Source organism: Staurois parvus, unplaced genomic scaffold, assembly GCF_062004578.1.
Source record: "Staurois parvus isolate SC_StPar_1 unplaced genomic scaffold, SC_StPar_1.0 ptg000149l, whole genome shotgun sequence".
Taxonomy (NCBI): Eukaryota; Metazoa; Chordata; class Amphibia; order Anura; family Ranidae; genus Staurois; species Staurois parvus.
The window spans coordinates 5,620,152-5,636,997 of NW_028317945.1; the positions used below are offsets into that span (position 1 = coordinate 5,620,152).

Below are 16,846 nucleotides of genomic sequence, written 5' to 3' on the forward strand. Positions count from 1 at the left end.
TGAGAGATCATGTTCAAGAAGATTTATTGGTACCAACCGATGGATTAATCAGATGGGTTCTGGACGGAGACTCCGCTTATTGTGATCCAACCAGTTGGACGCCGTAGTAGGCGAATCAAAAATCTGGCGGAGCTAGAGGAGGAACCTGTGTGCTCTTTCCACAGAGAAATGCCGTTAGGTTATCTTTTCCAAAGGTATTAGAAAGCCAAGACTCAATAAAATCGAAAGGGCTCCTACCCTCAGCTTTTTCAGGGATGCCCACGAGGCTGTTAACGCTCACTCATTGTAATGTATCTGTAGTCTACAGCTTTGTCACCCTAGAACAGAAAGTGTTTTAAACTACAGATTACCCCTCCTTATCCTCATTTTCATAACATGGGGGGGGGGGGGGAGTGTCTTATAGTCCTTAGAAACAGCTTGGAAAAGTGCTAACTGATAACTGTCAGCACAGACAGAGATCGCAAAACATCAGATTAAAAGATTTTTGCACTTAACGTAGAAATACATAAATACTTTTAATGTTCTATTTAACAGAGGTTCACTGTTAGGAGTTTACATGCACTTCAAGCCTTAAAGTAGAACTATAGGCAAAACCTTGTTTTTCATTTTGGATAGAGAAAGGGAGGGTTATAACCATTGTCAGATTCTTGTTCTGCCATCTGTGTCCCATTGCAGAGATTTCTTTTCACTTACTGTCCCATAGCCAAAACCCTGCAAATTAACCACTTGCCCTCCAAAGGATTTACCCCCCTTCCAGGCCATTCTTTTGCAATACGGCGCTGCGTTATTTTAACTGACAATTGCGCAGTCATGCAACGCTGCACCCAAATGAAATTGATGTCCCCACAAATACAGCTTTCTTTTTGTGGTATATGATCTCTGCGGTTTTTTTTTTTTTGCCGCTATAAAAAACAAAAAAAAACAAAAACAACAATCTTGAGAAAAAAAAAAACAATATTTTTGACTTTTTGCTATTAAACATGTTCAGTATAAAAATGTGAAAAATCTAATTTCGTCATAAATTTAAGCCAAAATTTATTCTGCTACATGTCTTTGCTAAAAAAAAATCCCAATACGTGAAAATTAATTGGTTTATGGGAAAATTATAGCGTCTACAAATGGCGGTATAGATACTGGAATTTTTTTTTTTTATACTGGCGGCAATCAGCGACTTATAGTGGGACTGTAGCAGGCATTCTGGAACTGACTGTCACATCCCCAGTGACACCAATACAGTGATCAGTGCTAATAAAAAGCACTGACACTGTACTAATGATACTGGGCAGGAAGGGGTTAACATCTGGGGCGATCAAAGGGTTAACTGTATGCCGTGTGGTGTTTTACTGTGCGCGTGCTTTACTACAGTCAGGTCCATAAATATTGGGACGTCGACACAATCCTAACATTTTTGGCTCTATACACCACCACAATGGATTTGAAATGAAACGAACAAGATGTGTTTTAACTGCAGACTGTTAGCTTTAACTTGAGGTTATTTACATCCAAATCAGGTGAACGGTGTAGGAATTACAACAGTTTGCATATGTGCCTCTCACTTGTTAAGGGACCAAAAGTAATGGGACAATTGGCTTCTCAGCTGTTCCATGGCCAGGTGTGCGTTATTCCCTCATTATCCCAATTACAATGAGCAGATAAAAGGTCCAGAGTTCATTTCAAGTGTGCTATTTGCATTTGGAATCTGTTGCTGTCAACTCTCAAGATGAGATCCAAAGAGCTGTCACTATCAGTAAAGCAAGCCATCATTAGGCTGAAAAAACTAAACAAACCCATCAGAGAGATAGCAAAAACATTAGGCGTGGCCAAAACAACTGTTTGGAACATTCTTAAAAAGAAGGAACGCACCGGTCAGCTCAGCAACACCAAAAGACCCGGAAGACAACTGTGGTGGATGACCGAAGAATTCTTTCCCTGGTGAAGAAAACACCCTTCACAACAGTTGGCCAGATCAAGAACACTCTCCAGGAGGTAGGTGTATGTTTTTCAAAGTCAACAATCAAGAGAAGACTTCACCAGAGTGAATACAGAGGGTTCACCTCAAGATGTAAACCATTGGTGAGCCTCAAAAACAGGAAGGCCAGATTAGAGTTTGCCAAACGACATCTAAAAAAGCCTTCACAGTTCTGGAACAACATCCAATGGACAGATGAGACCAAGATCAACTTGTACTAGAGTGATGGGAAGAGAAGAGTATGGAGAAGGAAAGGAACTGCTCATGATCCTAAGCATACTACCTCATCAGTGAAGCATGGTGGTGGTAGTGTCATGGCGTGGGCATGTATGGCTGCCAATGGAACTGGTTCTCTTGTATTTATTGATGATGTGACTGCTGACAAAAGCAGCAGGATGAATTCTGAAGTGTTTCGAGCAATATTATCTGCTCATATACAGCCAAATGCTTCAGAACTCATTGGATGCCGCTTCACAGTGCAGATGGACAATGACCCAAAGCATACTGCAAAAGCAACCAAAGAGTTTAAGGGAAAGAAGTAGAATGTTATGCAATGGCCAAGTCAATCACCTGACCTGAATCCGATTGAGCATGCATTTCACTTGCTAAAGACAAAACTGAAGGGAAAATGCCCCAAGAACAAGCAGGAACTGAAGACAGTTGCAGTAGAGGCCTGGCAGAGCATCACCAGGGATGAAACCCAGCGTCTGGTGTTGTCTACGACACGTTCCAGACTTCAGGCTGTAATTGACTGCAAAGGATTTGCAACCAAGTATTAAAAAGCGAAAGTTTGATTTATGATTATTATTCTGCCCATTACTTTTGGTCCCTTAACAAGTGGGAGGCACATATGCAAACTGTTGTAATTCCTACACCGTTCACCTGATTTGGTTGTAAATACCCTCAAATTAAAGCTGACAGTCTGCAGTTAAAGCACATCTTGTTTCATTTCAAATCCATTGTGGTGGTGTATAGAGCCAAAAATTTTAGAATTGTGTCGATGTCCCAATATTTATGGACCTGACTGTACATTAATAGAGGCATACCTCGGTTTACGAATTTAATTTGTTCTGCGGGACTTTTTGTATAGCGAAAAATTTGTAAACCGAAACGCTGTTTCCTAAAGGAATGCGTTGAAAACCAATTAATCCATTCCCGAGGTCAGCAAAAAGTAAACGCTACTAAAATACTGCATGAGTTGTTTTATCAAGTCATGCGGTATTTTAGTAGTGACAACCATGTGTTAATGTTTGAGCTGTCAGCCGGGTTCCCCACTGCCAGCTGAATGGAAAAGAATTGTCGGCAATTAAAAAAATAAACAGCATGGAGTCCCCCCTCCCATCCATACCAAGCCCTTTGGGTCAGGTATGGATTTTGACGGCAACTCCTACGCCAAAATTAAAAAACAAATGGCATGGGGGTCCCCCCAAAAATCCATTCCAGACCCTTATCCGAGCATGCATCAAATCCATTGTGGTGGTGTATAGAGCCAAAAATGTTAGAATTGTGTCGATGTCCCAATATTTATGGACCTGACTGTATGTAAACACATTGCTTTGTATTGCTGACAGGGGAGAGATCTGTATTGTTTATTCGACAGGTGAGCATGCCAATGGCGGCACGGGTAGGGCATGCCAATGGCTCAAGTACGCCCCCTACTCGGAACTGCAAAATCACACACACACGCGCGCGTGTGGAGATGGGTTTGAACGTTTTTTAGTGTTCATTGCTGTCTGTATCCCCGTTAAGAAGATTCACTCTCTCTACTTGTCCTGTTTACCATTATCACTGAAAGTGACAGAAAATCCCAAATTTTGGGATTGTCCCCAGAAATGTAAAAGGGGGGAAATCTCAAATGGGAACACTAGTTCTGGTGACTTGGGGGTTAATTTGCAGGGCTTTCCTCTAACTTTCTGTTTTGGCAATGGGACAGAAAGTGAAGCGAAATCATCTCCACAATGGGACACAGATGGTGAAACAAAACTGACAGGGGTTTATCAAAATGAAAAAGAAAAAAAAAAATTTTGCCAATAGCTGTACTCTAAAGTGACACTAAAGCTTTGTGGGGTTTTTTTTTTTTTTTTTTTTTAAATAAGAAACGTCTATGCTTACCAGCTGTTCTTTTCGGGTCCCTGCCAGTGATCCTGGCTCCTCCCCCGTAAGCAATGTCCCCAGGGAAAGTCGATCGCCCTGGGGGCACCGCTGCATGCTCATCCCCAAGCCGCTGCTCTATGTGTCTATAAGGCACATAAAGCCGCGGCTAGGCCCCACCCCCTGCTCTCTGCTCATTGGCTCACTGGATGTGATTGCCAGCAGTGGGAACCAATGGGCTCCCGCTGCTGTCTCAGCCAATGAGGAGAAAGAGTCCTTAGACAGCAGAGGCTGTCGAGAACGTTTCTGGATCGAAGGGGGCTCAGGTAAAGATTGGAGAATAGAATACATGAAGATAAAAGACAATAAGCCTTTAGAACTACTTTAAAGGCATGATAGAGATGATACTTGACATAGTTGCGTGTGCTCTCAACCAAACTTTTTAAGCCATTAAATAGCTGGTGTCATAGCATATCACAGGTGCAGCACTATGATAACTGCAGATCAAACAGAGGCTAAGATGGCAGCTTCTTTCACCATTAAGTGGAGGGTTTAGTTCTGCTTTAAAGGGACTAAAAATTACTATTAAAAAAACGTTAACATGTTAAAGATTTTAAGAGATTTAATTAGTTGGGTTTTCACATCTACTTTAACTGTAGGACTGTGGGCTAGGAGTGAGACACATACAAGACTATACCATCTAACACCTGCCGTCTTATTACTTACCTACTGTGATGTCAGGCACTTGTGAGTGTGCATGGTTAATACCATCAGAAATGAGCTCCAGGCACTTGTTTACAGACATTTCTCCCAAATGGGATCCAGGGTGGATGTTGTATAATGTAAGGCCCAGTTGATGGCACCGGTTTAATTCATCAACTAACATATCACGACTTTTCTGAAGTACATCTGTAAGAAAATGGGAGAGGTGAGGAACACCAAAACAAAATACAGGTCTCTGGAGAAACTGAGCAGAATTATACCATATGTAGATCTCTAGAGATCTGTGTGGAGGAATGGGCCAAAATCCAAGTTGCAGTGTATGCAAACCTGGTCAAGAACTACAGGAAACGTTTGACCTCTGTAATTGCAAACAAAGGCTTCTGTACCAAATATTAACACTGTTTTTCTCAGGTGTTCAAATTCTTATGTTCAGCAGTGCAAGACAAATAAATTCTTTAAAAATCATACAATGTGATTTCCTGAACTTTTTTTTTTTTTAATTCTGTCTCTCAGAGTGGGAATGCACCTACAATGTGAATTTCAGACCCCTCTATGATTTCTAAGTGAGAGAACTTGCAAAATCAGAGAGTGCTCAAATACTTCTGTTCCTCACTGTATATATTATTCAGGGAATTACTCTGGATGTCCCACTCACCACTTTTTTAGCTTCATTTTCTGAATGCCCCTGAACTTAAGAAAGTAAAAATGTAGGATGCATTCCTTAGTTCCAAGCACCACTCTCTGCAGTTTCTCATGAGTTAAACTGTACAGATGTAAGCATGGCTACATTTAAATTAGATGCCCAGGTATAATGCTTCTTAGATCAGTTTGATTTCTTAAACTTGTTGCCTTGAATCTTGTATATTATTCTGACCCTAATGCTGCTTTGTTCAGCTACGTCATTGTAAAGCTGGCTATACAGTGGTAGAATTTCATTGGAAAGTTTGTTAAGGATGTTTGCTTGATTTTCTAAAGGTTATTGGGGTCAAATCAACATGTTTTCGACCACAGTGACAAGCAAAATTTGAAGGTGCAGGATGGAAAATATTTCTCAAAAAAAACAAAAAAACAAAACAAATTAAATACATTCCAAAATCGAACGTTAAAAGCAAACAAGATTTTGAAGTGCTTTGGAATGAAGGGGGGACTGTGGCAGCGCAGTTTCAAGCCTCCCTTCTGCAAATCTGGTCTCCCTTCCAGAAAAACCTTCTGTAAATCAGGTACAGGGCTATAAAAAGAAGGCCTGAAGAATAGCATCGCTCCTGAGGTGACTCATCGAGAGAGCCGGTGAGGAAGATGGGGACACCTGGACTTACCGCAGTCTCTGTGTCAAGAACCAGCCAGAGGAGCTGCCACCACCTCAGCCTCCATCACCATCACTGAGCCAGTCATCTCCACCACCAGAGCTGCATCGTCGATTGAAGAGGAAGTGGATTGGAACCCCAGGTCACATCTGGAAGAAGAGCAAGGTCATCTGGTGGTTGAAGATCCAGGTCAGCGATGCAGGGGAGGCTCCCCGTCATTTCCCTTCCAGCCCGGGGGGCTGTCAAAGAGGCAGTACTCCTGGAGCAAGTGGTACATCCCCTCACCACCCCACACCGTCTCTGCAAATGGTGCCAGGAGTTCCTCCAGGCGCAGAATAGCTGGGAGCAGGCTGGGGATGTTTCCTGCAAGAAGACAGGTCCAAATGCAAGAGGTGCTGCCTGGGAGTCACGGGACGCCTAATGGAAGCAGAGGTCAAACCAGAAGATCACCAATGGGAAAGTTAGAACACCCGGAGTGCGGACAGCAAGATGCCGGGAGATCAATCCCAGTAATCTGCCCTTCAGTGGATCAGCATGCAGGACCTCGTCCGAATTTAAATGGTGCTGGTGAGTTTCCTCCACAACAGTTTCCTTTATTTACTGAAGTTTTAGTTAGAACAGTTAGGGAACTTGATACAGCTAGAAACACTGTTAGTCTAGTACAATTGTTAATGTTCCTATTCCCCCTGTCCAGAATGAAAACTGTACTGTTGACGCAGCTGTTGAAAATTCTTTGGCTATAGTGTGGGCACCATCTTGTGGCACTTCCACTAACTGTTAGAATATTATTTCTTCTGTCCTACAGACATCTTCAGGTACAGAGTCCAACAAAGTCAGAATGTTCACGAAACATGGCTTCAAGATGCTTTACCTTGGAGTTTGCCTGCGCTTGGTTTTCACCCTTCTGCTAGCCTAAAGGAGAAGATTTGGTGGGGGGAATTTGTCGATGTATTATCGTTTATCCCTTATGCAAAGAAATTCATCCATAGGACTGACAGAAAGGATGACAAATCTGAGGATAGGAGAAGGCCAGTAACCAAATCTTTTAACAACCGGTTGCAGGCCTTCTGTATATTTTCAAGCGTAATGTGGGAGAAATATCTGGAGAAGAGTCTGGGTCTTATTCAGCATATTTATTTAGTACTGGAGGCATAAAACATTTTTTTGGAGTTGCTACGTGGTTTGCGTATGAAGAATCTTTTAATCAAAAATTTGCAATACATTCTTCTTTACATTGGGGAGCTTGGGATGTTGCCCTCTGGCTAAATCTTTTTCTCCCCCAGAGACAGCAGTATGCCAGACAAACAACACCCTCAAACTCAGGACTCACCACAGTTTTTAAAAAAAAAAAAGGGATATGCTTCAACTTTAATGACACACACAATGTAAATGGCCAAATACCTATAAATATAGGCACTAATGTGCACTTTTGTGCAGGAGCAGACCCAGTATCAAAATGATTTGGGAAATTATCTGCCGCAAATCAACAGTAGGGAAGAGAAGCTATTGACACAGGCACTAACCCAGGTGAAATTGCATGCAATGCTGCCTTTGCTCCGGGAGTACCCAGACAAGCAGATTGCTCTACTTCTAGTTAAAGGGTTTCATGAAGGATTGTATTACCAAAATTTCATGGAAGTGATTTTTCCAGAATCTTAAAATGGTCACAGGTTTGGAACACATCCCTCCTTTTCATAATTTTAGAATTTCCCACCTGGGGTTAGTATCTAAAAATGATTCCAATTCTTATTAATTCCCCACCAATAACTTCCGAGGAGTGGTTCTCTTAATGATCAGATCCAGTAAAACATGTCATCGGTCTCTTGAATGTCATTTAAGGACACTTTAGTTCTGCTCAAAATCCTAGGTTCTGGATCTTTGTTAGACATAAAATCTGCTTTCAGACTTTTACCCATTAATCCCTCTTGCGTCAATTCTCTAGGTTTTTTCTTTGACGGTTATTTTTATTTTGAAAAGTGCCTGGCTATGGGCTGCTCATGTTTCTATTTTGAGTCCTTCTCTTCCTTGTTAGAATGGGTGATATCCTGAGTCTTAGGTTCAAAATTTCTTATACATTACCTGGATGATTTTTGTTTTTAGGCCCTCCTGCTAAGTCAGACTGTTTAAATCTATTGCAATCCTTTATGTCAGTATCCCCTTAGCACAGGAAAAAAAATGTTTCTCCATAAGTATGTTGAATTTTTACGGATCATTATTGACACCCCTAACAGAGTTTAGAATTCCGGAAGAAAAAATTAATAGGCTTAAAAAGCTCCCTTATTATTTTATTAGGAAGAAAAAAATTACATTAAAAGAAGTTCAGTCTCTTTTGGGACTTTTGGCCTTTGCGACAAGGGTAATGCCTACAGGGAGGATACTTTCTAGCAGGATATACTTTATATTTTATACTTTATATATATTTCTAGTCAAAAGTCCCCTACAGCACATGTCCACATGACACACGACATGCAAGAGGATTTAATGGTTTAGTATCAATTTCTAGAACTTTTTAATGGGAGATCGGTTTGGCAACAAGATTTTATCTAGAATAGGGACTTCTGCCTTTATACAGACTCAGTGGGTTCTTTTGGCTTTGCTGTTATCTGGAAGACACACTGGCGTGCAGAGCTCTGGAATCCTGCCTGGCAGTATAAAGGTTATTTACGGAACATAGTTCTTCTGGAAATGTTCCCGATACTTCTGGAAACTGAGATCTGGGGTATGTGTTTTAAAAACAGATGCATTCTCTTTAGCACAGATAACAAGGGTGTAGTTTATGCAATAAATTGTTTAACCCCAAAGTCTCCACCAGCCATTAGTTTAAGATATTTAATCTTTAAATGCTTGAACATTTGGATCACGGCCAAGCATATACCAGGCAAAACTAATGACATGGCGGATGCGTTCTAGCATCCAGAAAGATCGTTTTAGCTTGTTACCAGACACGGATCCAGAAGGGTTAAGATTGTCCAGCTCATTTATGGAAACTCATTTAAACCAGGTTTTTAAAAATGTACAGAACTCCCGCTACCATGGTGGGATATCAATCTGCCTGGTGGTTGTGGATTTCCTTTTTAAATTCTTTTGGTGTAGTTCAAAACTCATTTTCGGAAGGTCTAGTGTTTTCTTGTCCTTGAACTCACTGTTTGAAAAGGGTTAATCATGGGCACATGTTAATAAAATTATTTTAGAAATTCCTTTTTTCTTTAAATTGAATAACTTACCCTCTTGCTTTAGTTTTTTTTTTTTTTTTTTAACTGTAAAACAAGCTCTAAAGGGTTGTAAAAAAAGACAGGTTTAATAAAGACAGTTACAGGCCGGTCACCCCTGATTTTTTCTTGGAGCTTTGTAAAGCCACATAATACTTGTTGGTCAGCTTTCGAAGCTACCTTGTTTCTGTGGCTTTCTTCGCTTCCCTTATGATTTCGGAGTTGATTCCAGCTAATAGATATAAGGTATCCGGCCTACAGTTTGCGGACATTGTCAGTAATAGTGGGGTTAGGATTTCCATATGGTGCTTGTGCAAGAATCCTGATATATGCCCAGTTTGTTTGCTAAAATGACATAGCCAGGTTTCAGCTCTCTTCCCCCCAAATGGTGGTGATGTTTTCTGATGTTATCCCACGTTTAAGATGGATGGAATCAAATACCCTACGTCTGCTTGAAAAGGTTAGGAAAAGGCTTATCAGGGCAGCTGAAAAACGTTTGGCTTCCTTTTCAGGTTTTTCATTTGGCATGCAGAGTTGGAAGATGGACTCCCTGGTCTGTATAGGGATGATGGGGTCCACCTCTCCGACATTGGGCTGTATATATTTAATGCAGGTCTACACACCTGCATTGAAATGGCTGAACTGTGGGGGTCTTGGTGACAGGTGGCTTTCCCACCTGTCTTTTGGATATTTTAAGTTGTGAGTAATTTCGGCTTGAACCTTAGTGGCTAAGCCGGCATGACTATTAATTGGTATTTTGAATACATTTATTAAAAGAGTTTACCTGTTTTCTTGAATTTGAACCAACAATAGAACAGCCACGGCCTATTTTGTATTCAGCTTGTGAGGTGTTTGTGTTTATTTATTAAGCTGCAACTGCTACCTGCTGTCCTATGACATCTGCCCAGTCATCGAATGTATAAAAAGTTTTCATGCAAACAGTCATATGACGTAGTTTCCACTGTAAGGGGGTAATTATTCATGATGATCACAAGTGTAAGGAGCATTCTTTCCACTGACCATCACACTAATATATGAGTTGTAGATATACTAATTTTAGCAGGGGTTCCCTAAATCCTAGAAAGTGATTTCAATGATTCATCTGTTTTGAAAAGGTTGAGAAAGGCTGTGCGAGGGCTTTTCCTGGCCATAAGCAAATAGTTTAACCAGTTCAAGACAACTGTTGAGTGCTGGGTCATATAGGGGTCTGTACAAGAGCATGCCAATTATTTTCTAGAGGACAAGTATTTCACTGAGTCACAGAGGGAACTACACTGGATGACAAGCCTTAATGTGTATTAAACCCCAAAACAAAAATGTTAAATATTGCAGACAGCTTACCAGTTCTTGATGTGGTAGCTGCATTAGTTTTCTTTCTTTAGGGTCTCTATGTTCACCTGGTACTCTAGTCAATAAGTGTGTTATTTGTTTTACTTTTTTTAACTGATCAATTAAAAAATGCACTCACATTAGTATGACGTGGTTGGATTTTATACTATTGTGAGTAAATTTTTTTTTATTGAAATAAAAGTTTTAAATCAGGGGTGTCCAACCTGAGGTCCAAGAAGGCTTATGAATGTGGCCCAACACAAAATCATAAGCCTACTTAAAAATTTAGATTTTTTTTTTTTGGGGGGGGGGGGGTTTTGTAAAAATGCATTTACACTTTGCAAACACATGCGGCCAAAGAAAAATTTGACAGTGTTTACTGGATATTTATAAGTTGTATCCTCCCAAAAAAAAATATCCCACTCTTCACAAGTTTTCGGCAGCACCTATATTTGCGAGCAACTATTTTCAAGGATGAAGCAAACGAAGGGCCAAATTAGAACCAAAATACCTGATGAGCACCTTGAGAATTCATTAAGAATTGCTACTACATTCATTAAACCAGATATTGCTGCGTTTGTTTGTCAAAAACAGTGTCAACTATCACACTAGTTTTATGTTGCCCTCTTTTACTTTTGTAATAAAAAATGTTACCAAAAATGCAGTTTTATTACTTAGATAAGTACATTATCTATATCAGTGATTGTTAATTTGTGATCTGCCAGAAGTTTTCTGCTCATGAGCTATTAGTTTATTTTATGACAATTCCTCTTCTTCCAATGTGGCCCAGGAAAGTCAAAAGGTTGGGCACCCCTGGTTTAAATGATTTACTACACTATGGAGCGGGGGGGGGGGGGGGGGGGGGGGTTTCTCTGTTATGTGGTATGTCTTGAGCTAAGGAGAGGAGTGAAGGAATGTGTAGAGCTGATCCCAGAAGGTCTAAGGGACATCTTGTGGCCATTTTTGATTATTACAACCTGCCTCATTTGATCAATAACTGCATTGGGTCATATATTCATGAAGAGTCCAAATCATAATTGTGCTTCACAGTGGTGAATCATTTGGTGGGAAGAGGCGGTCATCACTTTACTGTGGACATATTTTGATTGTTGCAGAGTTTTTAGTCACGTGACAGTCTACATGGGCAACACGTTTGGAGTGTATTGTACATGTGATGACTGGACTGCTATCACTGGGGCTGTTTTGTATTAATTTTATTAGACTGTTGAGTGTTTACACAGGAACACATTTGGAGCATCGTGTATTTATTGGTACAGGAATAGTTGATTAATAAAAGGGTGTGATCACACATTCTTATTATCACTTTTTTAATGTATGTGAATTGTGTTTTATGAAATTTGCATTTTTGGGGTTGAACTCAAGCACTGATATAGTGTGTATTTCATATTAGGAAGTGTGTATTGCCCAGATAACTAGATAAAAATAAAGGTAAATAAAGCCTTAAAAAAATGCATCCACGTTTCAGGACCGGTAAACTGCAATATAGTAGATTTTTACTTTTGGGTTTAATACCGATTTAACTCTTTCAAGTCCAGAGACAGCAATACAAGTTGTCAATCTCAGAAGTCAAAATATCTTAAAGCATGGGCAGAAAGATAGCAAAAGGCAATAAAGGCCATGGGTGACAACCAGGCACAACAAAGGATAAGTGCAGGGAGGTGACAAAGTACAGCAAGTAGTGAGCCCAGGAGCCCAAAGCAGAGCTATTGAATAGTCACAGACCAGAGTCCAGAGTCACAAGATAAAAATCTGTACACCACAAGGTGCAAACAGTAACAGGATATGGCAAGAACGGAATTCAGGGTCACAGACTCTTGGTTTCATCAGACCATAACACATTTTCCCACATGCTTTTGGGAGACTTCAGATGTGTTTTTGCAAAATGTAGCCCTGCTTGGATGTTTTTCTTAGTTAGAAAAGGCTTCTGTCTTGCCAGTCTACCCCATAGCTCAGACATATGAAGAATACAGGAGATTGTTGTCACATGTACCACACAGCCAGTACTTGCCAGATATTCCTGCAATTCCTTTAATGTTGCTGTAGGCCTCTTGGCAGCCTCCTAGACCAGTTTTCTTCTCGTCTTTTCATCAATTTTGGAGGGATGTCCAGTTCTTGGTAATGTCACTGTTGTGCCATATTTTCTACACTTAATGACTGTCTTCACTGTGTTCCATGGTATATCTAATGCCTTGGAAATTCTTTTGGATCCTTCTCCTGACTTATACCTTTTAACAATGATTTGGAAGCTCTCTGTGGACCATGGCTTTTGCAGTAGGATGTGACTAAGAAAATGTCAGGAAAGATGTATCAGAACAGCTGAACTTTATTTGGGGTTAATCAGAGGCACTTTAAGCGACAGCAGGTGTGTACTGACTCCTATTTAACATGATTTTGAATGTGATTGCTTAATTCTGAACACAGCTAAATCCCCAGTTATAAGAGGGTGTGCACACTTATCCAACCACAGTATTTAATTTTTTTGTGTTTACTGCCCAAAAATTCTATATTATTGGACAGTGCAAAAAAATATGATCAAGGTCCACAGGTAATGCCACACATCTCCAACCCTCTGCTGAGGAGATCCCATAAATCTTGGCTAGCCTAGCCGGAGTATAATAAATTTTGTGCAGGAGCTTAAACTGGATGAGGCAAATCCCTGGCCGAAACTAGTGCTTTGAACGGTACCTCCCACATATCATCATAATCATCTCCCTACTAATTAGGAATAAGGGCCATGTAAGGTTCTTTATATTTACCGATAGGTTTAGGACAAGTTACAAACAATTCCTTATATACCTCCAACACTGGCTTTGTTGTAGATTCATCAGCCAAAAGTTGCTCTAAACTGGAAGATTGAATGACTAAGGTGACCGACCCAAACTGGCTGTCAAAAGCATGCCGCAATTGAAGATATCAGAACAAATACTAGTTTGGTAGGCTGAATTTAGATTTCAACCGATCAAAAGTACACAATTTCCCTCCTTCCACTATGTCCTTCAACCATTTGACCCCAATTTATTGGATCCGGTATGTTACTGAAATGGGGAAATAGGGGGTTGAACCACAATGGGGAAGAGGGGGAGTTGCAGAACCCCTGAGGTTGCATGATCGCTTGCACTCTATCACAAGCCCAGAGAGTTGCCCTCATAGAAGCTGTCAAGGGCAGAGCCACTTGGGGGCCTCTGCATACCAGATTGGAGAGACTCTCATATGACCCTAGGATAGCAGCTTTCAAAATTGTGGTGGCATCCTCATGATCTCTAAGCAACCAGCATCTGGCAAACACCATCTGTCCCACTCAGAATTATTTATAGAGATCAGGCAACGCCAAACCACCCTGACCTGATGGTTCCTGTAAGGTACATATACCTATCCTGGGGTGTGAAGAGGGCCATAAAAAAGAACTAAAAAGACTGTACACTTGTTTAAAAAATGCCTGGGGTACCCAAACCGGTGAGTTTCTAAGAAAATACAAAAAGACTGAGAGTATCTTCATTTTAATGAGGTTGACTCAAGGATAAAGGTAAATGTCACCATGCTTCCAGCCTACGTTTCACCATAGGGAGCAGAGGTAAGACATTTAGTTGCATGTAATCACCAACCCTAGGAGAGATTTAAACCCCAAGATAAGTAAATTTAGATACCCAGAAGGAATGGGATGTCCTGGGTCAGCATATACCTGATCTCCAGCATCAATTGGCATAATGCCAGACTTCGTCCAATTGACCCTAAGGCCCAAAAACTTGGCACAATCAGCTAAAATTAAAAAAAACAGCACTCAAAGATGGGCCTGGGTTCTGTACAAAAAGTAGCAAATCATCAGCGTATAGAGCCGTACATTCATGAATACCTCCCACCTCAAGAGCTATAGCTATTGGCTCAATCATAAGCACAAAGAGGAAAAGAGACAGGGGGGAACCCCTGCCGTGTACCTCTGCTTACTGGGAAAAAAAAAAGAGGAGATTGCCGTGCATATACAAAGAGCCACAACTGGACTACTGTACAACAGAGTAATCCATGTTAAAAACCGTGTCCCGAACCGCATCTGGTGTAATACAGTGGCCATATATGTCCAATCCATATGCCTTCTCCATATCTAGGGAAAGTACCACCCTTGACCCTTGAGTTGTATGCTCCACCTGCAGGTATGTGAAAAGCCTTCCCAAGTTTGAGTCACTGGTTTTTGCAGGAATGAACCCTGTTTGATCAGCATTCACCAGAGCGGTAAGTACTTTTGACAACCTAGTGGCCAAAATTTTAGTAAGGATTTTCAAATCCTGATTCAGGTGGGCAATAGGTCGATAGGAGCAGCACTCCAATGGATTATTGCCCGGTTTTGGTAAGAATACTACATGTACATTTTAACCATTTTTAAATAAAAGTCCCTAACAGATTTACAAATATCACACAAATATTAAAAAAAAAAATCAATAATACCAACATATAGAGTTATAAATAAATACAAGAATAAACCCTATAAAGTCCAGATATCTTAAATATAAATACAAATCATTATCCCAAACAATATATAGAGAGAATCAAACCAATAAAACAAATGGTCTTTGATAATGTTAACCGCTTGCCCACTGCCCTATAACTGAAATACTTCTACAGGGCGGCAGGGCTGCGAAAACTCACACACACACATTATATATTTACACACACACACACATTATATATATATATATATATACACACATACACACATATATATATATACACACATATATACACACACACACATATATATATGTGTGTGTGTATATGTGTATATATACACACACACACACACAGATATATATATATATATATATATATATACACACACACACACACACACACACACACATACATATACAGTGAGGAACAGAAGTATTTGAACACCCTGCGATTTTGCAAGTTCTCCCACTTAGAAATCATAGAGGGGTCTGAAATTCACATTGTAGGTGCATTCCTACTCTGAGAGACAGAATTTTTAAAAAAAATTCAGGAAATCACATTGCATGATTTTTAAAGAATTTATTTGTCTTGCACTGCTGAACATAAGTATTTGAACACCTAAGAAACAGCTAGAATTCTGTCTCTCAAAGACCTGTTATTGTGCCTTTAAAAAGTCCACCTCTACTCCACTCATTAATCTAACTTAGTAGCACCTGTCTGAGCTCTTTAAAGACACCTGTCCACCCCACAGTCAGTCAGACGCCAACTACTACCATGGGCAAGACCAAAGAGCTGTCAAAAGACACCAGAGACAAAATTGTGGACCTCCACAAGGCTGGAAAGGGCTACGGGGCAATTGCCAAGCAGCTTGGTGAAAATAGATCAACTGTTGGAGCAATTGTTAGAAAATGGAAGAGGCTAAAGACGACTGTCAGTCTCCCTCGGACTGGGGCTCCATGCAAGATCTCACCTCATGGGGTATCACTCATGATAAAAAAGGTGAGTAATCAGCCCAGAACTACAAGGGAGGAGCTAGTTAAGAACATGAAGAGAGCTGGGACCACAGTTTCAAAGGTCACTGTCAATAGAACACTACGCCGTCATGGTTTCAAATCATGCATTGCACTGAAGGTTCCCCTGCTCAATTCATCACATGTCCAGGCCTGTCTGAAGTTTGCCAATGACCATCTGGATGATCCCGAGGAGGCATGGGAGAAAGTCATGTGGTCAGATGAGACCAAAGTAGAACTTTTTGGTCTAAACTTCACTCGTCGTGTTTGGAGGAAAAAGAAGGATGAGTTGCATCCCAAGAACACCATCCCTACTGTGAAGCATGGGGATGGTAACATCATGCTTTGGGGGTGCTTTTTTGTGAAGGGGACAGGACGACTGCACTGTATTAAGGAGAGGATGAATGGGGCCATTTATTGTGAGATTTTGAGCAACAACCTCCTTCCCTCAGTCAGAGCATTGAAGATGGGTCATGGCTGGGTCTTCCAACACGACAACGACCCGAAGCACACAGCCAGGATAACCAAGGAGTGGCTCCGTAAGAAGCATATCAAGGTTCTGGAGTGGCCTAGCCAGTCTCCAGACCTAAATCCAATAGAACACCTTTGGAGGGAGCTGAAACGCCGTGTTGCTCAGCGACAGCCCCGAAACCTGACAGATCTAGAGGAGATCTGTGTGGAGGAGTGGGCCAAAATCCCTGTTGCAGTGTGTGCAAACCTGGTCGAGAACTACAGGAAACGTTTGACCTC

The 16,846-nt window shown here is 40.8% G+C and overlaps 1 protein-coding gene across 3 annotated transcripts in view; it reads right to left on the reverse strand.

Annotated features, from left to right (window-relative positions):
- LOC149464671 (uncharacterized) overlaps positions 1–16,846 on the reverse strand; it is a 132,926-nt gene that overhangs the window by 72,030 nt on the left and 44,050 nt on the right. For all 3 annotated transcript variants that reach the window (XR_016312338.1, XM_089674272.1, XM_089674271.1), the window contains exon 8: positions 4,787–4,969. Coding sequence is in view for 2 of the 3 variants with exons in the window: in XM_089674272.1 (XP_089530398.1) it covers positions 4,787–4,969 (183 nt within the window). In the remaining variant the exon portion in view is untranslated. The remainder of the gene's footprint in view (positions 1–4,786; positions 4,970–16,846) is intronic.